This window comes from Salmo trutta, chromosome 6 (genome assembly GCF_901001165.1).
Source record: "Salmo trutta chromosome 6, fSalTru1.1, whole genome shotgun sequence".
Classification (NCBI taxonomy): Eukaryota; Metazoa; Chordata; class Actinopteri; order Salmoniformes; family Salmonidae; genus Salmo; species Salmo trutta.
In genome coordinates this window covers 10,425,171-10,450,459 of record NC_042962.1, presented here as the reverse complement: position 1 = coordinate 10,450,459, position 25,289 = coordinate 10,425,171, and the positions used below count along the sequence as shown (strand labels likewise).

At 43.2% G+C, this 25,289-nt stretch overlaps 1 protein-coding gene across 4 annotated transcripts in view; it reads right to left on the bottom strand.

Annotated features, from left to right (window-relative positions):
* LOC115195395 (catenin delta-2-like) overlaps positions 1 to 25,289 on the bottom strand; it is a 562,679-nt gene that overhangs the window by 71,682 nt on the left and 465,708 nt on the right. For all 4 annotated transcript variants that reach the window (XM_029755212.1, XM_029755211.1, XM_029755213.1 and 1 more), the window contains one exon: positions 23,813 to 24,002. In XM_029755212.1, the coding sequence (XP_029611072.1) occupies positions 23,813 to 24,002 (190 nt within the window). The remainder of the gene's footprint in view (positions 1 to 23,812; positions 24,003 to 25,289) is intronic.

Here is a 25,289-nt window from a genome sequence, read left to right as displayed (position 1 = left end):
CCGCTAATGGGGATCCTAATAAAATACCAACATTTGTGGATTTGTCTATTTCTGCCACAGCCGTGCAATCTCCACAGACACACATCGGCAGTAGAATGGCCTTATTGAAGAGCTCAGTGACTTTCAATGTGGCACTGTCATATTTTACATTTTAGTCATTTAGCAGACGCTCTTATCCAGAGCGACTTACAGTAGTGAACGCATACATCTCATACATTTTTTCTCCGTACTGGTCCCCGGTGGGAATCGAACCCACAACCCTGGTGTTGCAAACACCATGCCCTACCAACTGAGCCACACGGGACCCCAAAAAATATATGTAAACAGTATTGCTTCCGTCCCTCTCCTCGCCCCAACCTGGGCTTGAACCAGGGACCCTCTGCACACATCAACAACTGACACCCCATGAAGCATCGTTACCCATCGCGCCACAAAAGCCACGTCATAGGATGCCACCATTCCAACAAGTCAGTTCGTCAAATTTCTGCCCTGCTAGAGATGCCCCAGTCAATTGTAAGTGATGTTATTGTGAAGTGGAAACGTCTAGGAGCAACAGCAGCTCAGCCGCGAAGTGGTAGGCCACACAGGCTCACAGAACGGGACCGCCGAGTGCTGAAGCGCGTAAAAATCGTCTGTCCTCGGTTGCAGCACTCACTACCAAGAACTGTTCATTCATCAGCACAAGAACTGTTCATCAGAAGCTTCATGAAATGGGATTCCATGGCCGAGCAGCCGCACACAAGACTAAGATCACCATGCGCAATGCCGAGCATTGGCTAGAGTGGTGCAAAGCTCACCGCCATTGGACTCTGGAGCTGTGGAAATGCGTTCTCTGGCGTGATGAATCACGCTTCACCATCTGGCAGTTCGAAGGATGAATCTGGGTTGGTGGATGCCATTAGAACGCTTCCTGTCTGAATGCAGTGCCAACTGTAAAGTTTGGTGGACGAGGAATAATGGTCTAGGGCTGTTTTTCATGGTTCTGGCTAGGCCCCTTAGTTCCAGTGAAGGGAAATCTTAACGCTACAGCATAAAATGACATTCTTGAAGATTCTGTGCTTCCAACTTTGTGGCAACAGTTTGTAGAAGGCTCTTTCCTGCATGGGGGCATGACAATGCCACCATGCACAAAGCAAGGTCCATACAGAAATGGTTTGTTGAGATCGGTGGGGAAGAACTTCCCTGGCCTGCACAGAGCCTCAACCCCATCGAACACCTTTGGGATGAATTGGAACGCCGACTGCGAACCAGGCCTAATCACCCAACATCAGTGCCCATCCTCACTAATGCTCTTGTTGCAGAATTGAAGCAAGTCCCCGCAGCAATGATCCAATATCTAGTGGAAAGCCTTCCCAGAAGAGTAGAGACTGTTATAGCAACAAAGAGGGGACCAAGTCTATATTAATACCCATGATTTTGGAATGAGATGTTTGACGAGCAGGTGTCCGCATACCTTTGGTCATGTATTGTATGAATGAATTAAGCCATTTATCAGTCAGGAAAATCAAGTGAGAGCAGAATCCATCATCCTACCAGAGTGTACTGAAGCCAATCATGTGTCTCAGTTATTAGCAGACAGACAGTCAGCTCTGGGCTTTGTGTTAACACTAAAGCTCAAGTCATGTCCTCTGCTCTCTGAATATCAAACATACATATTATCAGGGTTTGGAGTAACGGATTACATGTAATAGATGTAAGGGATTACAAAAAACGGGTAACTGTAATCCGCTACGTTACCAGCTAAAATATTGTATTCAGATTATAAATACTTTTGAGAAATTAGATGATTACTTTGAGGATTACTTTTAAATTCAGAAAGGATGTTTGTGAACAAAAAATCTTTGACACTGTTTTCTCAATGACATTCAAAATCAGCATTTAAAAAAGGCCCAAGTTTAAGTTTGTTCCACCTGAGTGAGTCTGACCACAAGTCAGAGACCACTATGATGACACACCAAATGCGTTTGATGGATTGCGGGAAAAGAGCAGGAATAGGCTTTCATTGGCTACAGTCCAAGCCATGTCTTCCAATGGTGCGACTGCTGTCGGCATCCAAAGATTATCCAACTTGAATAAACGCTTGGAGGTAAGGATGACATCAGAGGTGTAGTCTACGGGCGGTACGGATATCACTTATTACTGATATCTACATAGCGCATTGATGTGAATCACACTGCTGCTCTCTCATTTAGCTATTTGCACCTTGCGGATTGTTGTTGTTGTGGATGGCTGTTCACAAATCTAAATGAGTATTTACACCCAAAAATGGTTGAGTTCAAGAAGTTTAAGCTGCCTATCAATCATTGTTTTTGAAACCAGTGGACAGCCAGTGAAAAATGCTCTCTTGCAAAAGCTGCATAGTGCAGATCCCAGCCTATGGAATACAAGTGGGGCTTTTTTTTCCTCAGTAGTGCTCAAAGAATGCCATTCCATGAGCGCAGCATTTACTTTCACCTTGAATCAATGAGCCCAATCAGTCCTCCATGACAACAAAATCTTAAACAACAAAGTAGGGCTGGATAATAAGTCCTTAGTTTTGGGGTCATGATCAGGTAAAACAATTTGGCTAATCTATACTTCCATATTTCCAAGTCCTATTCTTGAAGATCAAGGGGTATAACATTTATTGGAATGACTGGAATTCTGATAGATGTAAAGATATAATTTTATCATATTATTATATGTAGTAGAAAGCGATGGGGTTAGAAGAGGCCTACATAACCAATCCATAAAGTAAAATGTAACATCCATATATGGCCAGCTATGTAAACTTTAACATTGATTTATCCTGCAATAGATGTTGTTCAATTTGTAACATACATTTTTATCTTCTTCTAATGCCGCTTAAGGACGAAAGTAATCTAAAAGTAACGTATTGTAATCAGATTACGTTACTGAGTATGGATAATCCAGAAGTTACTTTACTGTATACAATTTTGGACAGGTAACTAGTAACTGTAACGGATTACATTTAGAAAGTAATCATGCCAACCCTGCGTATTATACAGTAGAATACAGACCCATAGACGGACTCTGGTCTCGTTGTCAACCAACACGTTAGTTCTGCCTGATTTAAACTCTGAAATCAATATCATTTCACCTCAAGTACATTACTGGGATTAATCTGAAATAAGTCTGACACCTTGTTTTGATCATTTACGAATGAAAATGTATGCACTCACTAACTGTAAGTCACTCTGGATGAGAGCGTCTGCTAAATGACTCAAATGTACAGTACATGTAAATATTTAAATATGCTGATTCATCAACCTGATCAACCTCAAACCTTATGCATATTCAAACACTCACATTTGATTATTCAAATACTCTATCATTGCTATGCAACAGTCTTGTTTTTGAGTAAAGATGGGTTATAAACAGTGTGTTTCCATTCATAGCCAGCTTGGTGTGTGCGTGGGAAGACATCTAGTTTTAATGAAGCTGTAAGGATACACGCACGCACCCACGCACCCACCCACCCACGCACCCACCCACGCACGCACGCACACACCCACGCACGCACACTTTTAATACAGAGGAGAGGACACAGCCCTGGTCTCACCCTCTCTCCTTCTGCTGTGGTTTGGTTGTCAATAGAGCCTATCATGAGATCCACCAGGAGTAAGACACGTAGACCATTGTCTAAACTTTAATTAACATGGCTGCAGAGCTGTCATAGTTCAGAGTTCACACTGATTTAGTCACGTCTCAAGTGCTAATTAGAACGTGAGCGATCCCCCTAGGAACTTGGGCCAAAGCTTGCTGATTCCTGATTTAATGAAAGGTTGAGAAACAATGTTGAGGAACATGGTGGTGTGGAATGTATAATAAGCTAGAAACGGTCTCTGACGTGACATATTCAGCCAACGTCCCACGCTGATATGTGACACTATCACTATGGTAGAGAGGCTCGATTTCTGTACAAGCACTTTGTGACACCTGCTGATGTTAAAAAGGGCTCTATTAATACATGTGATTGATTGATTGATTGATTGATTGATTGATATACTGTCAGAGTCTGATCCACAGGCACACACTGTCTGTCTATATTACACCGCTATCAATTGAGAGAGAGAGGGAGGATAGAGAAAGGGGAGAGAGGAGAGAGAGAGAGAAAGGGGGAGAGAGAGAGAAAAGGGAAAGAGGAGAGAAAGAGAAAGGGGGGAGATATAGAGAAAGGGGAGAGAGGAGAGAGAGAGAAAATAGAGAAAGGGGATAGGGGAGAGCGAGAGGGGAGAGAGAGAGAGAGGGGGGAGAGAGAAAGAGAGAGAGAGAGAGGTCATGATCAGATGAGCTCCTGCATTTTTTAGCATGTTCTTAAAAAAAGATAGATTTAGAGTTAGATAAACTTCGATTTTTTTGTCAGGAATTTTTTTGTCAGGATGCTACCCTCTACAACATAACCGTCCCTCCAAATCAAAACTCAAAACCTACAACCTGATTTTGGACGGAATTACGGAATCACCTGGAAGGCTTACAACTACCAAAGATTATTATTCCAACGCTATACAGCAAATGCTTTGGAAAACAACAGAAACCTGAAAACACCATCCAACCTGGAACTGAGTGAGTAATGTTTAGTACGAAGCAAAATTTTATTTCCAAAAGCCAAGAAGAAACATGCATTACATGACATTGTAAGGACTGAATGCTAAATTAAGGCTGCCAAGCTTGATACAAGTTCAATTAGCACTGACGTGTCAAGTGAGAGGTGTCAAAGCCCTTTAGCCCAACAATGGAAGGAGAGTCGAACAGTCTACTCCAACCAAATGGAGAGGCCTTAGAAGCTGCCTACCAATGTTCAGAGGTAATTCAAATACATTACCCTGTGTATGTAAAGAATGATAAGGCAAGAAAAGATCACAAAATGAAGCTCCTTATGCAAAATCAAGAGACACTTTTTGATGACTATTATAAAAATGGGAACATCAGCAAACTCATCTTCCAAATCAAATCAAATCAAATGTTATTGGTCACATACACATGGCTAGCAGACGTTAATGCGAGTGTAGCGAAATGCTTGTGCTTCTAGTTCTGACCGTGTAGTAATATCTAACAAGTAATCTAACAATTTCACAACAACTACCAGGTGTATAGGAATGATTAAGAATATTTACATATAAATATATGGATGAGCGATGGCCGAACGGCATAGGCAAGATGCAGTAGATGGGATAGAGTACAGCATATACATATGAGATGAGTAATGTAAACATTATATAAAGTGGCATTGTTTAAGTGACTAGTGATACATTTATTACTTCCAATTATAAATTATTAAAGTGGCTAGAGATATAGTCTGTATGTTGGCAGCAGCCCCCTCAATGTTAGTGATGGCTGTTTAACAGTCTGATGGCCTTGAGATAGAAGCTGTTTTTCAGTCTCTTGGTCCCAGCTTTGATACACATGTACTGACCTCGCCTTCTGGATGTTAGCGGGGTGAACAGGCAGTGGCTCGGGTAGTTGATGTCCTTGATGATCTTTTTGGCCTTCCTGTGACATCGGGTGGTGTAGGTGTCCTGGAGGACAGGTAGTTTGCCCCCGGTGATGCGTAGTGCAGACCTCACAACCCTCTGGAGAGCCTTACGGTTGTGGGCGGAGCAGTTGCCGTACCAGGCGGTGATACAGCCCGACAGGATGCTCTCGATTGTGCATCTGTAAAAGTTTTTGAGTGTTTTTGGAGACAAGCCAAATTTCTTCAGCCTCCTAAGGTTGAAGAGGCGCTGTTGCGCCTTCTTCACCACGCTGTCTGTGTGGGTGGACCATTTCAGTTTGTCCGTGATGTGTACGCCGAGGAAATTAAAACTTTCCACCTTCTCCACTACTGTCCCGTCAATGTGGGTAAGGGGGTGCTGCTTCTGCTGTTTCCTGAAGTCCACGATCATCCTCTTTGTTTTGTTGACGTTGAGTGAGGTTATTTTCCTGACACCACACTCCAAGGGCCCTCACCTCCTCCCTGTAGGCCGTCTCGTCATTGTTGGTAATCAAGCCTACCACTGTAGTGTCGTCTGCAAACTTGATGATTGAGTTGGAGGCGTGCAATGCCACGCAGTCATGGGTGAACAGGAAGTACAGGAGAGGACTGAGAACACACCCTTGTGGGGCCCCAGTGATGAGGATCAGCGAGGTGAAGATGTTTTTTCGTACCCTCATCACCTGGGGGCGGCCCGTCAGAAAGTCCAGGACCCAGTTGCACAGGGCGGGGTCGAGACCCAGGGTCTCGAGCTTATTGACGAGTTTGGAGGGTACTATGGTGTTGAATGCTGAGCTGTAATCAATTGACAGCATTCTTACATAGGTATTCCTCTTGTCCAGATGGGTTAGGGCAGTGTGCAGTGTGATTGCGATTGCGTCGTCAGTGGACCTATTGGGGCAGTAAGCAAATTGGAGTGGGTCTAGGGTTTCAGGTAGGGTGGAGGTGATGTGATCCTTGACTAGTCTGTCAAAGCACTTCATGATGACGGAAGTGAGTGCTATGGGGCGATAGTCGTTTAGCTCAGTTACCTTAGCTTTCTTGGGAACAGGAACAATGGTGGCCATCTTGAAGCATTTGGGAACAGCAGACTGGAATAGGGATTGATTGAATATGTCCATAACCACACCAGCCAGGTGGTGTGCACTTGCTCTGAGGACATGGCTAGGGATGCTGTCTGGGCCGGCAGCCTTGTGAGGGTTAACACGTTTAAATGTTTTATTCACGTTGGCTGCGGTGCAGGAAAGCCCACAGGTTTTGATAGCGGGCCGTGTCAGTGGCACTGTATTGTCCACAAAGCGAGAAAATAAGTTGTTTAGTTGGTCTGGGAGCAAGACATCGGTGTCTGCGACAGGCTGGTTTTCTTTTTGTAATCCGTGATTGACTGTAGACCCTGCCACATATGTCTCATGTCTGAGCCGTTGAATTGCGACTCTACTTTGTCTCTATACTGACGCTTAGCTTGTTTGATTGCCTTGCGGAGGGAATAGCTACACTGTTTGTATTCGGTTATGTTTCCGGTCGCCTTGCCATGATTAAAAGCAGTGGTTCGCACTTTCAGTTTTGCACGAATGCTGCCATCAATCCACGGTTTCTGGTTGGGGAAGGTTTTAATATTCACCATGGGTACCACATCACTGATGCACTTGCTAATAAACTCGCTCACTGAATCAGCGTATACGTCAATGTTATTGTCCGATGCTATCCGGAACATATCCCACAAACAATCCCCTGGCATGGCACAGTGCTATATTAGCACACTACCCCTCTGAGGGGGTGTTCACTTTTATGGGATTGGGGGCAGCATTCAGAATTTTGGATGAAAAGCATGCCCAATGTAAACTGCCTGGTACTCAGGCCCAGAAGCTAGGATATGCAAATAATTGGTAGATCTGGATAGAAAACACTCTAAAGTTTCCAAAACTTTAAAAATAATGTCTGTGAGTATAACAAAACTGAAATGGCAGGCAAAAACCTGAGGAAAATCCATCCAGGAAGTGCAATTATTTTGAAATGGGTGTTTTTCCATTGAAAGCCTATCCACCATTTAAAGGGATAGAAGCCAGATTCCGTTCCCTATGGCTTCCACTAGCTGTGAACAGTCTTTAGACATTGGCCTGTGGAAAGGCCAGTGGAAATTCCCCAACCTGTTTGGTACGCCATCCCGAGAGCGCGCCTTTCGTTGTTTTTATTTTATATTGATGGCGCTATTGTCCGGTTGAAATATTATCAATTATTTGGAATTTTCGTCTGCCTCTTGTGACTGCATTTGAGCCATTAGATTACTGAACAAAACGCGCCAACAAAATTAAGGTTTTTGGATATAAAGAGGGACTTCATCGAACAAAATGAACATTTATTGTGTAACTGGGAGTCTTGTGAGTGTAATCATACGATGATCAAAGGTAAGTGATTCATTTTATTGCTATTTCTGACTTTCGTGACTAATTTACTTGGCTGCTAACTGTTTGTAATGTTTTGTGTGCTGAGCGCTGTCCTCAGATAATCGCATGGTTTGCTTTCGCTGTAAAGCCTTTTTGAAATCTGACATGGTGGCTGGATTAACAACAAGTTAAGCTTTATTTTGATGTATTGCACTTGTGATTTCATGAAAGTTTAATATTTATAGTAATTTAATTAGAATTTGGCGCTTTGCAATTTCACCGGAAGTTGTCGAGGTGGGACGCTAGCGGGACGCCACTGATCCATAAGAAGTTAACGAGGGGTGGAAACTCAGGATACTAGACAACGAGGACTCTGACTCAGCTAATATAAATCTCTATAAGTCTGGAACAGTATTGGTACAGGGCAACCCCAAACAGTTTCAGATGGACTTTTACATAATCAAAGAATTAGCCCAGCAGGAGAAGCTCTCCCCTGAGAAAGACACCCCCACCCAGAGCAGGCCAGACCAGACCTCTTCATTATATAACCCCACAGACGAGCAACCCCAAGTAGAAAGTCAACCTCCCAGCACAGAGTACTACCCCCTCATTGAAATGAAGGATACATTCACCCAGCTGGAGGTAAGGCAGGTAGAGCTGGAAGAAGCTCCAGTCAGCACAGACCCAGACAACAGTCCAGCACAACAACACCCCTTAACCAGACCCAGAGAGCTGGAGGTGGAGAGAGACATATCTGCACTCTGGACTGCGGTGAGACAACTTCAACAATATAAAAAGAAAGAGCAGGAGAAGAACAGAGCACTAGAGGAGAGGATCAGACTACTGGAGGAGAGGTTGAGGGGGATGGCATGTGACAGGGAACAACCCACTAGAGAGGTGGCCACCCCCACAGAGAAGCCAGCAGAACAGCCCACCTCAGCTCCCGACAAAAGTCTTGACACCACAGCAGAACAGTCCACACCAGACCCTGACCATAGCGTCAACATCACAGCAAAACAGACAAATGAAGAACTCCGAGCCCAGGGGATCTCACCCCCTCTGAGCACCTCCCCCCTGTCAGCCACCCTGATAGCCCTCCTGACAACCCCCCTACACCCACTGAGGACATACATAAGACACAGATTGTACTCCTTATGGACTCAAATGGGAAATATATACAAGAAAAAAAACTTTTCCCAAACACAGTGTGTCTAAACTCTGATGTCCAAACACCCAGCCTGCCCTAGACCTTCTGTCCGAGGACCAACTAGTTTCACCTAGCCACATAATAATACACACAGGCACAAACGACCTGAAAACACAGCAGGAAAGGGTGGCCACAGCACTGAAGGGAGTGATTGAAAAAGCTTACTCTACTTTCCCCAATGCACAAGTGGTTATCTCCACCCTGCTACCATGAAAAGACTTCCACCCTGCTACCATACAGCGGGTAAACGCAAGAATTTCCCATGACTGTGCCTCAAAACCAAATGTTTTCCTGGCCCACCACTCCACCCTGGACTTGAACAGCCTTTATGATCAGGTCCACCTATGTAAGGCAGCAATGCCCTCCTTCGCCTGGACTCTAAAGGATATCGCTCTCAAACGCAGCCCCAACACTTCACACAGGAGCAACAGATCAATAGACACCCTGACCACAACACCACCGGCTGCATCCACACCCCCACCCCCACCCCAACCAATCAACACCACCCCAAGTCAACCATGCCCACACCCCATTTAGGCCCCCTCAGATCAGACCTATGCCCCTCCTGCCCACCCCATGCACTCCAACCCCGCAAAGAGGGCCTCAACATGGAAGTCACACATACGCCCAGGCCATGAGTGGGAAAACAGGCCCAACCCCCACTCTTACACTAGCCCAAGCCAGATGCTCAGCAGGCTCTGCTCACACTTACTGGCTTGAGGCCAAATCCCACGACCAACAACATTGGACACTTTATGGAACACAAAACCTTCACGATCTCATCCTGGAATATCCAAGGCCTGAGATCATCTGCCTTTGGCCAAAAGAGCAGGAACCTGGACTTCATCAAAGAAATCGGAAATACAGACATTGTCATCCTACAAGAAACCTGGTATAGAGGAGACGGACCCACTGGTTGCCCTCCAGGTTACAAAGAGCTGGTAGTCCCATCCACCAAACTACCAGGTGTGAAACAGGGAAGGGACTCAGAGGGGGGGATGTTAATTTGGTATAGAGCGGACCTTACTCACTCCATTAAATTAATCAACACAGGAAAATTTTACATTTGGCTAGAAATTCAAAAGGAAGTGATCTTAACAGAGAAAAATGTCCTCCTGTGTGCTACCTATATCCCCCCACTAGAATCCCCAGACTTTAATGAAGACAGCTTCTCCATCCTGGAGGGGGAAATAATAATTTCCAGGCCCAGGGACATGTACTACTCTGTGGCGACCTAAATGCCAGAACTGGACAAGAACCTGACACCCTCAGCACACAGGGGGACAAACACCTACCTGGAGGTGACAGCATTCCCTCCCCCATATGCCCCCCTTGGTACAACTATGACAACATAAGCAACAAAAACAGGTCACAACTCCTGCAGCTCTGTCACACCCTTGGTTTGTACATAGTCAATGGTAGGCTTTGAGGGGACTCCTATGGTAGGTACACCTATAGCTCATCTCTTGGCAGCAGTACTGTAGACCACTTTATCACTTATCTCAACCCAGAGTCTCTCAGAGTGTTCACATTCAGCTCACTGACACCCCTATCAGACCACAGAAAAATCACAGTCTACTTGAACAGAGCAATACTCAATCATGAGGCATCAAAGCTAAAGGAATTTAGTAATGTTAAGAAATGCTATAGATGGAAGGAATGTAGCTTGGAAACCAACCAAAGAACAATTAGGCGGCAACAAATTCAATTCCTTTTAGATAACTTCCTGGACAAAACGTTCCACTGTAATAGTGAAGGTGTAAACTTGGCAGTAGAACATTTTAACAGTATATTAAACCTCTCAGCTTCCATATATCTAAAAATCACAAATAGAAAACCGAAGAAAATGAACAACATTGACAAATGGTTTGATGAAGAATGCAAAAATCTAAGAAAGAAATTGAGAAACCTGTCCAACCAAAAACATAGAGACCCAGAAAACCTGAGTCTATGCCTTCACTATGGTGAATCACTAAAACAATACAGAAATACACTACGGAAAAAGAAGGAACAGCACGTCAGAAATCAACTCAATGTAAATGAAGAATTCATAGACTCAAACCACTTCTGGGAAAATTGGAAAACACTAAACAAACAACAACACTCATAATTATCTATCCAAAATGGAGATGTATGGGTCAACCACTTCTCCAAAATGTTTGCTCTATAAGAAAGAACAAGCAGCAAAAACATATACATGATCAAATACAAATCTTACAATCAACTATTAAAGACTACCAGAACCCACTGGATTCTCCAATTACCTTGAATGAAGTACAGGACAAAATAAAAACCCTCCAACCCAAAAAGGCCTGTGATGTTGATGGTATCCTCAATGAAATGATCAAATAAACAGACAACAAATTACAATTGGCTATACTAAAACTCTTTAACATCATCCTTAGCTCTGGCATCTTCTCCAATATTTGGAACCAAGGACTGATCAGCCCAATCCACAAAAGTGGAGCCAAAATTGACCACAATAACTACTGTGGGATATGCGTCAACATCAACCTTGTGAAAATTATCTGTATTTTCATTAATAGCAGACTCGTACATTTACTCAGTGAAAACAATGTACTGCTCAAATGTCAAATTGGCTTTTAACCAAATGATCGTACAACAGACCACGTATTCCCACTGCACACCCTAATTGACAAACAAACAAACCAAACCAAAGGCAAAGTCTTCTCATGCTTTGTTGATTTCAAAAAAGCCTTCGACTCAATTTGGCACTATACAAATAGTTGGAAAGTGGTTTTGGAGAAAAAACATACGACATGATTAAGTCCATGTACACGAACAACAAGTGTGCGGTTAAAATAGGCAAAACCACACACATTTCTTCCCACAGGGCCGTGGGGTGAGACAGGGATGCAGCTTAAGCCCCACCCTCTTCAACATATATATCAACGAATTGGTGAGGGCACTAGAACAGTCTGCAGCACCCGGACTCAACCTACTAGAATCTGAAGTTAAATGTCTACTGTTTGCTGATGATCTGGTGCCACCCAGATCACCACCCAAGGAGGGCCTACAGCAGCACCTAGATCTTCTGCACAGATTCTTCCAGACCTGGGCTCTGACAGTGAATCTCAGTAAGACCAAAATAATGGTGTTCCAAAAAACGTCCAGTCGCCAGGACCACAAATACAAATTCCATCTAGACACCGTTGCCCTAGCGCACACAAAAAACTACAAATAACTTGGCCTAAACATCAGTGCCACAGGTAACTTCCACAAAGCTTTGAACGATCTGAGAGACAAGGCAAGATGGGCATTCTATGCCATCAAAAGGAACTTCAAATTCGACATACCAATTAGGATCTGGCTAAAAATACTTCAATCAGTTATAGAACCCATTGCCCTTTATGGTTGTGAGGTCTGGGGTTCGCTCACCAACCAAAAATTCAAAAAATGGGACAAACCCCAAATTGAGACTCCGAATACAGAATTCTGCAAAAATTTCCTCCGTGTACAATGTAGAACACCAAATAATGCATGCAGAGCAGAATTAGGGAGATACCCAGTGAATTATCAAATTCCAAAAAAAGAGTCAATAAATTCTACAACCACCTAAAAGGAAGCGATTCCCAACACGTTATATAACAAAGCCATCACCTACAAAGAGATGAACCTGGAGAAGTGTCCACTAGACAAGCTGGTACTGGGGCTCTGTTCACAAACTCAAACAGACCTCACAGAGCCCCAGGACAGCAACACTATTAGACCCAACCAAATCATGAGAAAACAAAAAGATAATTACTTGACACATGGGAAGGAATTAACAAAAAAACAGAGCAAACTAGAATGCTATTTGGCCCTAAACAGAAAGTACACAGTGGCAGAATACCTGACCACTGTGATTGACCCAAACTTAAGGAAAGCTTTGACTATGTACAGACTCAGTGAGCATAACCTTGCTATTGAGAAAGGCCACAGTAGGCAGACCTGGCTCTCAAGAGAAGACAGGCTATGTGCACACTGCCCACAAAATGAGGTGGAAACCGAGCTGCACTTCCTAACCTCCTGCCCAATGTATGACCATATTAGGGACAGATATTTCCCTCAGATTACACAGATCAACAAAGAATTCGAAAACAAACCCAATTTTGATAAACTCCCATATCTACTGGGTGAAATACCACAGTGTGCATCACAGCAGCAAGATTTGTGACCTGTTGCTACGAGAAAAAAATCAATCAGTGAAGAACAAACACCATTATAAATACAACCCATATTTATGCTTATTTATTTTCCCTTTTGTACTTGAACCATTTGTACATGGTTACAACACTGTATATATACACAATATGACATTTGTAATGTCTTTATTCTTTTGGAACTTCTGTGAGTGTAATGTTTACTGTTCATTTTTATTTTTTATTTCACTTTTGTATACTATCTACCTCACTTGCTTTGGCAATGTTAACATATGTTTCCCATGCCAATAAAGCCCCTTAAATTGAATTGAACTGAATTGAGAGAGAGAGAGGGAGAGAAAGAGAGAAGAGAGAGAGGGGAGAGAGAAATAGAGAAAGGGGAAAAAGAAAGACAGGAAAACCTGGCTTCCTGTAGAGGAAAGGCTGTGCAACCACTGCACCACAGCAGAACCCGAGACAGAGAGTGTAATTTCCCCAAATTTGAAACCCTTATTCAAGGTTTCAAAGACCTTCACGGCCTGTTGGGGGAGACGCAGAGAGCTGTGGGTTGGCAGCGCTTTTGCTATTGCTGCCTGACTTAAGATGTGGGACAGTGTTTGTTATTTTTTATTTTATTTCACTTCACCTTTATTTAACCAGGTAGGCCAGTTGAGAACAAGTTCTCATTTACAACTGCGACCTGGCCAAGATAAAGCAAAGCAGTGTGACACATAAAACAACACAGAGTTACACATGGAATAAACAAACATACAGTCATTAACACAACAGAAAAAAATCGATATCCAGTGTGTGCAAATGAGGTAAGATAAAGGATATAAGACAATAAATAGGCAATAGTGGCGTAATAATTACAATTTAGCAATTAAACACTAGAGACTGGAGTGAAACATGTGCAGAAGATGAATGTGCAAGTAGAGATACTGGGGTGCAAAGGGTGCAACAGTATGGGGATGAGGTAGTTGGATGGGCTATTTACAGATGGGCTATGTACAGGTGCAGTGATCTGTGAGCTGCTCTGACAGCTGGTGCTTAAAGTTAATGAGGGAGATATGAGTCTCCAGCTTCAGAGATTTTTGCAGTTCGTTCCAGTCATTGGCAGCAGAGAACTGGAAGGAAAGGCGGCCAAAAGAGGAATTGGCTTTGGGGGTAACCAGTGAGATATACCTGCTGGAGCCCGTGCTACAGGTGGGTGCTGCTATGGAGACCAGTGAGCTGAGATAAGGCGGGGCTTTACCTAGCAAAGACTTATAGATGACCTGGAGCCAGTGGGTTTGGCGACGAATATGAAGCGAGGGCCAGCCAACGAGAGCGTACAGGTCGCAGTGGTGGGTAGTATATGGGGCTTTGGTGACAAAACGGATGGCACTGTGATAGACTGCATCGAATTTGCTGAGTAGAGTGTTGGAGGCTATTTTGTAAATGACATCGCCAAAGTCAAGGATCGGTAGGTTAGTCAGTTTTACGAGGGTATGTTTGGCAGCATGAGTGAAGGATGCTTTGTTGCGAAATAGGAAGCCGATTCACGATTTAATTTTGGATTGGAGATGCTTAGTGTGAGTCTGGAAGGAGAGTTTAGAGTCTAACCAGACACCTAGGTATTTGTAGATGTCCACATATTCTAAGTCAGAATCGTCCAGAGAAGTGATGCTGGACGGGCGGGCAGGTGCTGGTAGCGATCGGTTGAAGAGCACGCATTTAGTTTTACTTGCATTTATGAGCAGTTAGAGGCCATGGAAGGAGAGTTGTGTGGCATAGAAGCTTATCTGGAGGTTAGTTAACACATTGTCCAAAGAAGGGCCAGAAGTATACAGAATGGTATCACCTGCTTAGAGGTGGATCAGAGAATCACCAGCAGCAAGAGCGACATCATTGATGTATACAGAGAAAAGAGTCGGCCCGAGAATTGAACCCTGTGGCACCCCCTTAGAGACTGCCTGAGGTCCGGACAACAGGCCCTCCGATTTGACACACTGAACTCTGTGTGAGAAGTAGTTGGTGAACCAGGTAAGGCAGTTATTTCAGAAACCAAGGCTGTTGAGTCTGCCGATAAGAATATGGTGATTGACAGAGTCAAAAGCCTTGGCCAGGTCAATGAATATAGCTGTACAGTATTGTCTCTTATCGATGGAGGTTATGATATCATTTAGGACCTTGAGCGTGGCTGAGGTGCACCCATGACCAGCTCAGACAAGAGATTGCATAGCGGAGAAGGTAGGGTGGGATTTGAAGTGGTCGGTGATCTGTTTGTTAACTTGGCTTTCGAAAACCTTAGAAAGGCAGGGTAGGATAGATATAGGTCTGTAGTAGTTTGGGTCTAGAGTGTCTCCCCCTTTGAAGAGGGGGATGACCGTGGCAGCTTTCCAATCTTTGGGGATCTCAGACGATACGAAAGAGAGGTTGAACAGGCTAGTAATAGGGGTTGCAACAATTTCGGCTGATAATTTTTGTAAAATAATTGTTTACCATAATTTTATAGTAGATACTAGAAACCTAAAGTAACTACTATAAACCTTGAGTAACTACAGGAAACCTAGAATAACTACTATAAACCTAGATGAACTACTACAAACCTAGATTAACTACTGGAAACCTAGATTAACTACTATAAACCAAGATGAACTAATAGAAACCTAAAGTAACTACTAGAAACCTAGAATAACTATTAGAAACCTAGTGTACCTACTATAAACCTAGATTAACTACTATAAACCTAGAGTAACTACAGAAAACCTAGAATAACTACTATAAAACTAGTGTAGCTACTAGAAACCTAGAATAACTACTAGAAACCTAGAGTAACTACTAGAAACCTACAGTAACTACTATAAACCTAGAGTAACTACTAGAAACCTAGAATAACTACAGGAAACCTAGAATAACTACTATAAACCTAGAGTAACTACTATAAACCTAGAGTAACTACTAGAAACCTAGAGTAGCTACTAGAAACCTAGAGTAACTACTAGAAACCTAGAGTAACTACAGGAAACCTAGAATAACTACTATAAACCTAGATTAACTAATACAAACCTAGATTACATACTACAAACCTAGAGTAACTACTAAAAACCTAGAGTAACTATTAGAAACCTAGAGTAACTACTAGAAACCTAGAGTAACTACTATAAACCTAGAGTAACTACTAGAAACCTAGAATAGCTACTAGAAACCTAGAGTAACTACTAGAAACCTAGAGTAACTACTATAAACCTAGAGTAACTACTAAAAACCTAGAGTAACTACTAGAAACCTAGAGTAACTACTATAAACCTAGAGTAACTACTATAAACCTAGAATAACTACTATAAACCTATATTTTATTCATTATTTGAGAAATAATTTTATATTATTTTACTTCATTGTTTTATTACAAAGTGTATTGTATATATTGTTGCTTTATATTGACGCAATATAGCAGCTTGAATTTGAGAGAGAGAGAGACAGAGAGACCGAGACCGAGACCGAGACAGAGACAGATACAGAGAGAGAGAGAGAGAGATAGATAGATAGATAGATAGATAGATAGATAGATAGATAGATAGATAGAGGGGAGAGAGATAGATAGATAGATAGAGAGAGGAGAGAGAGAGAGAGATAGAAAGAGAGGGGAGAGGGGAGAGAGAGAGGAGAGAGAGGGGAGAGAGAGAGAGGCCTACTCCTCTGCTGACTGGGTAGAATGGGGGAGCAAGTGATGATGATATTCGTCACAATGAACGTAACAGAGAGAGCGAGAAGGAGAAAGAAAGAGCTGGGGAAAATAGCAATAATCCACCCCACCACCTGATGCCATGCTACAGCGTGTGCGTGTGTGTGTGTGATGTAGATAGACAGTGAGACAGAAGGGGAAGTATTCTAACCTCTCCTCTTAAACCCCTGAGAGATCATCAGAAATCTACTGCAGGAGAACACAGCCATGCTGAGATTACACACACTCTTAAACACTCTACTTCTTCAGGTAGGTAACAGGTTTTCCATCAGCTAATGAGCCCGTTAGCCTTTAGTGCTAATGACGCTAATTTATTATGTGTCACTCTCAATAAATCCAATCTAATACATGAACATACTTTGCTAGCTAATTACTTCTTGAACACCTATAACACAGGATTCAAACACCCAAAGAATACAATTAATAGATGTTAATTTAGTAGCTGCCTAGCTACCTTCTAGTAGCTACCTGGAGTAGCTACTAGAAACCTGGAGTAGCTACTAGAAACCTATAGTAACTACTATAAACCTAGTGTTGCTACTAGAAACCTAAAGTAACTACTATACACCTACAGTAGCTACTAGAAACCTATTGTAGCTACTAGAAACCTATAGTAGATACTAGAAACCTAGAATAACTACTATTAACCTAGATTAACTACCGGAAACCTAGAATAACTACTAGAATCCTAGATGAACTACTAGAAACCTAAAGTAACTACTACAAACCTAGAGTAACTAATATAAACATATAGTAGCTACTAGAAACCTAGAGTAACTACTAGAAACCTAGAGTAACTACTAGAAACCTAGAGTAACTACTAGAAACCTAGAGTAACTACTAGAAACCTAGAGTAACTACTAGAAACCTATAGAGTAACTACTATAAACCTAGAGTAACTACTAGAAACCTATAGAGTATACTAGAAACCTAGAGTAACTAATACAAACCTAGAGTAACTACTAGGAACCTAGAGTAACTACTAGAAACGGAATGTTCTGTAAAGTGTAAAACATGATTAGCACCAGATGGCTATCTATTTATCTTCTGCTGTCCAGGAAACTAATTACCCAAGGATGACTGAGGATGTGTGTGTGTGTGTGTGTGTGTGTGTATATAAGACACCAGTTGCAGGGGGCAGCCAACAGATGTTTCAACAGGATTAGCACACACACACACACACAAATACACACACAGGTTATTCCAACATGGCAACAGCAGGCACTTCATCCCTGTTTTGGTCATGAACCAAGAATCTGCATGAAGTAACAAGCCCCCTGCATAGAAGAGAAGGAAACCCCTGTGTTTGGCCTGATAAGTCTGATATCATTATGCGTGTGTGTGTGAGAGAGAGATTGTGTGTGTGTGTGTATGTGCATGTTCATGTGTGTCTTTTTTTGTTGTCTCTATGTACTTCATGCAAAATGTCAACAACATGGCAGTAGTGTGCCAAAAACCACATCAATCTATCACCAAAATAGTTCTACCTCACAGTCGGCCAGCTGCCGCCAGCTACACTGAACTAACCATATCATAGCTATCAACACCTAGGAGAGAGAAAAGGGGCAAGGAGAGACAGGGGGATGAGGGGAGTGGATAGAGGGATAGGAAAAGGGAGGGGAGAGAGAGAGAGAGAGAGAGAGGGAGAGAGAGTGTGAGAGAGAGATGGGAACAGAGAGAGAAAGAGACAGTGAGAGAGAGAGGGGGAGAGAGAGACAGAGACAGAGAGAGTGTGAGAGAGACAGAGAGAGAGAGGGAGAGCGAGACAGAGAGAGATGGGAACAGAGAGAGAAAGAGACAGTGAGAGAGAGAGAGAGAGAGAGAGAGAGAGAGAGAGGGGGGAGAGAGAGAGGGAGAGAGAGAGAGAGAGAGGAGGGGAGGGGAGGTGAGGTGGGTAGCTCTTGGGGACAGCTGCCTATTACAGTGCATATGGACCCATCACCCTCATTAGAAGTCTTGTCTCATATTTGCATTTAGAGGGTCTGCCCCCCCCAGCGCCCCCTCTCTTTTCCTCTCTCTCTATATCTCTCTCAATTCAATACCATTTCAATTTAAGGGCTTTATTTGCATGGGGAAACATATGTTAACATTGCCAAAGCAAGTGAACTAGATAATAAACAAACGGGAAAAAAACAATAAAATGAACAGTAAACATTACACTCACAAAAATTCCAAAAGAATAAAGACATTTCAAATGTCATATTATGTGCAAATAGTAGTACAAAAGGGAAAATAATGTACATAAATATGGGTTGTATTTACAATGGTGTTTGTTCTTCACTGGTTGCCCTTTCCTTTCTCTCTCTTTAAGTCTCCCTCTCCTCTATCCTTTTCTCTCTCTATCACAAACACACACACATATACACATATATATACAAAGTTGAAGTTGGAAGTTTACATGCACCTTAGCCAAATACATTGAAACTCAGTTTTTCACATTTCCTGACATTTAATCCTACTAAAAATGATGCTATCTATTTTGTGAAGTGCACCGGTCCCTCCTGCAGCAAAGCACCCCCACAACATGATGCTGCCACCCCCGTGCTTCACAGTTGGGATGGTGTTCTTCGGCTTGCAAGCATCCCCCTTTTTCCTCCAAACATAATGATGGCCATTATGGCCAAACAGTTCTATTTTTGTTTCATCAGACCAGAGGACATTTCTCCAAAAAGTACGATTTTTGTCCCCATGTGCAGTTGCAAACCGTAGTCTGGCTTTTTTATGGTGGTTTTGGAGCATTGGCTTCTTCCTTGCTGAGCGGCCTTTCAGGTTATGCCAATATAGGACTTGTTTTACTGTGGATATAGATACTTTTGAACCTGTTTCCTCCAGCATCTTCACAAGTTCCTTTGCTATTGTTCTGGGATTGACTTGCACTTTTCGCACCAAAGTGCGTTCATCTCTAAGAGACAGAACACGTCTCCTTCCTGAGCGGTATGACAGCTGCGTGGTCCCATGGTGTTTATACTTGTTTATACTTGCATAATATTTATTTATACTTGTTTATACTTGCATAATATTCTTTTGTAGAGAGGAACATGGTACCTTCAGGCGTTTGGAAATTGCTCCGAAGGATGAACCAGACTTGTGGAGGTCTACAATTTTTTTTCTGAGGTCTTGGCTGATTTCTTTTGATTTTCCCATGATGTCGAGCAAAGAGGCACTGAGTTTGAAGGTAGGCCTTGAAATACATCCACAGGTACACCTCCAATTGTATCAAATGATGTCAATTAGCCTATCAAAAGCTTCTAAAGCCATGACATAATTCTGTTTAAAGGCACAGTCAACTTAGTGTATGTAAACTTCTGACCCACTGGAATTGTGACACAGTGAATTATAAGTGAAATAACCAGTCTGTAAACAATTGATGGAAAAATTACTTGTATCATGCACAAAGTAGATGTCCAAATCGACTTGCCAAAACTATAGTTTGTTAACAAGAAACTTGTGGAGTGGTTGAAAAACGAGTTTTAATGGCTCCAACCTAAGTGTATGTAAACTTCAACTGATATATATATATATATATATACAGTCTCTCTTTCTCTCTCTACTGTCATTCCTCTACAGAAAGCCCATTTGGGTGGTCTCATTCAGGTCAATCCCTGGCCAATGCATTGACAGCATAATTTATCAACCCCCCTTTCGGTCCCACTGCCACCCCCCAATCTCAACCCCTCAAATCCCCTCCCTCCCTGTCTGACACACACCCCAGGTCCCCAAGCCTAGCCGTCCGTCTCCTTTTAACTCCATCTTCTATCTACTGCTATTGGAACACCAGCAGGATTGTTAGGGGACAGCGTGAGATCTCAGGACACAGGCTCAGAGCTTGGAACACCAACACGAACACAGTGAGAAGCTATAGAACACTATGGGAACAGTTGGAACAGTGATTAGAGTCTCAGAACTCTGACTCTGATTGGAGGAATGGAGATGCTTGTAATGCTGTGCACACAAAAAGACTGGAACTCAGTGAGAGAGAGGTGGGAACACTGACAAAACCGGCGGACTCTGATAAACCACTCAGAACAATCAGAATGTCTTTCTTATGAAGGAAATCATTCAAATACCTGTTGAATGCTTTCAGAATGTCTGTAGGATGCCCTCACAATATCTGTTGAATGTTTTCAGAATGTCTGTAGGATGACCTCACAATACCTGTTGAATGTTTTCAGAATGTCTGTAGGATGCCCTCACAATACCTGTTGAATGTTTTCAGAATGTCTGTAGGATGCCCTCACAATACCTGTTGAATGTTTTCAGAATGTCTGTAGGATGCCCTCACAATACCTGTTGAATGTTTTCAGAATGTCTGTAGGATGACCTCACAATACCTGTTGAATGATTTCAGAATGTCTGTAGGATGCCCTCACAATACCTGTTGAATGTTTTCAGAATGTCTGTAGGATGCCCTCACAATACCTGTTGAATGTTTTCAGAATGTCTGTAGGATGCCCTCACAATACCTGTTGAATGTTTTCAGAATGTCTGTAGGATGCCCTCACAATACCTGTTGAATGTTTTCAGAATGTCTGTAGGATGCCCTCACAATACCTGTTGAATGTTTTCAGAATGTCTGTAGGATGACCTCACAATACCTGTTGAATGTTTTCAGAATGTCTGTAGGTTGACCTCACAATACATGTTGAATGTTTTCAGAATGTCTGTAGGATGCCCTCACAATACCTGTTGAATGTTTTCAGAATGTCTGTAGGTTGACCTCACAATACCTGTTGAATGTTTTCAGAATGTCTGTAGGTTGCCCTCACAATACCTGTTGAATGTTTTCAGAATGTCTGTAGGTTGCCCTCACAATACCTGTTGAATGGTCCAGTGACAGACAGTGAGCCCTGTGCTTCACACAGCTCTCTGAGAGCGAGAAAGCACGGGCGGCCTCTCTCTCCCTCCTTTTGAGATTTTTCATGACAAAGCATCTCTGTCAGGCTGTGTGTGTGTGTGTGTGTGTGTGTCAATGCTCTCGCTCTGGGTGGTATCCATAGAAACAGTTGAAGACGTAAACTTGGTTAAACTTGGGGGTTGTGTTTGCGTGCGCGCATGTGTGTCCTTTGTTGTGTGTGAGAAACTCCTGAGGTAGTTGCTCAGCATCACTGTACACATAATTACTTGACAACCAGCGTCATAACATGGTCACAATATGTCATAACACTGTCATGACATATATTTACACCTGTTGTGACTTAAATTGCGTAATTTTTTGCAGGTTATGACACCTACATAAGGTGTTTGGAGGACATATTGGCACAGGTGTTGTTAGGCTCGATACGAAGTGGACGGAAGGCAAACCATGCCAATATACCCTCCAAACAACGGCTTCTAGGGCATTATCACTTTTATACAACCAACAAGAGCGAGAGCACAAGAAAGAGCGAGAGAGAGAGAGAGAGGGGGGGGAGAAAGAGAGAGAGAGGGAGAAAGAGAGAGGGGGAGAAAGAGAGAAAGAGAGGGGAGGAGAAAGAGAGAGAGAGGGGAGGAGAAAGAGAGAGAGGGGAGGAGAAAGAGAGAGAGAGGAGGAGAAAGAGAGAGAGGGGAGGAGAAAGAGAGAGAGGGGAGGAGAAAGAGAGAGAGGGGAGGAGAAAGAGAGAGAGGGGAGGAGAAAGAGAGAGAGAGGGGGAGAAAGAGAGGGAGAGGGGGAGAAAGAGAGGGAGAGGGGGAGAAAGAGAGAGAGAGAGAGAGAGGGGGGAGGGGGGGGGGAGAGAGAGAGAGAGAAAGAAAGAAATGTAAAGTGAGGCTGATATTCAGCTCCAGAGAATTATTGCTTTGTGCTCTGTGTGTTTCTCTATAGACTCATGGCTCAGAAACATTATCACACGCACACACACACACACACAGCAAAGTTTTCACACTGTGTCGAAATGTCATTAAACATTATGACATGAATCCTGCTCCCCTATCTCCCTCACTTTGCTGCAGTATAATGTTAAAGCAGAGGTTAGGGAAATCACTGCATAATGAATCCATACCATTAACACAGAAATAATATGTCAATTTCAACCTTATGGTTTCTCAGGAGGTTAGCGAGAGATGGAGGGGAGACCAGGACATCAGTGAAGCTGTGCGGGGAGGTTTAAACACCAACACAGAGAGGAAGCTGTGGGGGAAGGTTTAAACACCAACACAGAGAGGAAGCTGTGGGGGAAGGTTTAAACACCAACACAGAGAGGAAGCTGTGGGGGAAGGTTTAAACACCAACACAGAGAGGAAGCTGTGGGGGAAGGTTTAAACACCAACACAGAGAGGAAGCTGTGGGGGAAGGTTTAAACACCAACACAGAGAGGAAGCTGTGGGGGAAGGTTTAAACACCAACACAGAGAGGAAGCTGTGGGGGAAGGTTTAAACACCAACACAGAGAGGAAGCTGGGTACCATACAGAAACTCCAACTGAAATATGTTCCTGAACAAACAGGGACAGGTGGGCTCACCTGAGGCAGTCGGTGCTGTTAATGTGTGTGTGTGTGTGTGTGTGTGTGTGTGTGTGTGCGCAACCAGGTCGCACAAGATCAACTGCGAAAATCGACATCCATCCAGCTCAGCAGTGCACTAGGAGATGACTTCAGAACTGTCCACTAGGGGCAATGGTGAGCGCTATTGCCGTCAAGTAGGCTTGGGTTTTGATAGGGTGTTGAGGACGGGATGGTGGATGGAGGTAAGCCACGAGAGGGAGCTCTGGCTCGGAGGGTCAGGTGTTCGATCCCAGTGATAGACAGTCATTGTTTTAACCCTGTCACAAACCTTAACCCTTAACTAAGCAGAATTAATGCCAAAACTTAACCTTTGAAATGTGATGTTTATGGACAAACTTCAGATTCTGCCGTGAGACTGTGAGAGCTTGTTGGTGTGTGTGTGTGTTCCTTCTCCACTCACCTGAGACAGCCGGTGGCGTTGCGAAGCACCTGGGAAGTGTGTGTGTGTTGCTTGCGGTCGTCATGGAGATTGTGGGAGGAGTCCCAGGAGGAGGAGTTAGGGATGATGACACTATTGGTCAGAACGGCCAAGGCATCCTGGATGATTGGCATCTTCAGGGCATCACATGACGACAGGTTCCACAACACACCTGAGGACAGACAGACAGACAGACAGACAGACAGACAGACAGACAGACAGACAGACAGACAGACAGACAGACAGACAGACAGACAGACAGACAGACAGACAGTTGGGTTAGAAAACAGACACAGTACATACAGTGTGTTAGAGGAGGAACAGTCATCAACAAGCTCAGAAACATCTGACGTCTGTCTCCAAGCAACAGTTAACCATACGACACTGCCATTGTTATTCTGGTGCTTTCCATTAAAACAACTCTGCTTTAAACTTCAAGCCCCCCCGGCTCCTCCACTCCTCCTCTCTCATCTGTGACGGTATGTCGGTCTGGCAGTTTAGATTTGAGAGACACTAATTAAGATTGGAACCCAACACAAAAACAGGAAAAAGAGGCCATTTTTATGGCCAATTTATTAAGAAAGCACGGGTCTGTGCACAAACAATGCTCAATTACACTAACACAATCAACAGCGTCTCAACTGATGTATACTTTGCATCACGACTAAGACTGAATTAAAAACAGTTTACGTGTTCAGGTATCTTGTAAATCCATGGCCAAGTGGACAATAGAATAACACTGGAGTTGGTGGTTAATGTATAGGCATGTATATACTAGAATGTGAGACAGGGCAGAGGGACAAATGGATCAGCTATGATGTCATCTATTAGGCTGTGAGACAGGGCAGAGGGCCAAATGGATCAGCTATGATGTCATCTATCTGGCTGTGAGACAGGGCAGAGGGCCAAATGGATCAGCTATGATGCCGTCTATTAGGCTGTGAGACAGGGCAGAGGGACAAATGGATCAGCTATGATGTCATCTATCTGGCTGTGAGACAGGGCAGAGGGCCAAATGGATCAGCTATGATGTCGTCTATCTGGCTGTGAGACAGGGCAGAGAGACAAATGGATCAGCTATGATGTCATCTATCTGGCTGTGAGACAGGGCAGAGGGCCAAATGGATCAGCTATGATGTCATCTATTACTGACTCATGTACTGCTGACCTCTATCACACTACTCTACACTAACACATGCTTCTCTCTCTCTCTGTTTCTCTCTCTCCATTTCTCTCTCTCTCTCTGTTTCTCTCTGTTTCTCTCTCTGTTACTCCATTTCTCTCTCTGTTTCTCTCTCTCTGTTTCTCTCTCTCCATTTCTCTCTCTCCATGTCTCTCTCTCTGTTTCTCTTTCTCTCTGTTTCTCTCTCTGTTTCTCTCTCTCTCACTCAATTAAATTAAATTAAATTCAATAGACTTTATTGACATGGCAAGTTAAATTACTTACATTATCAAAGTA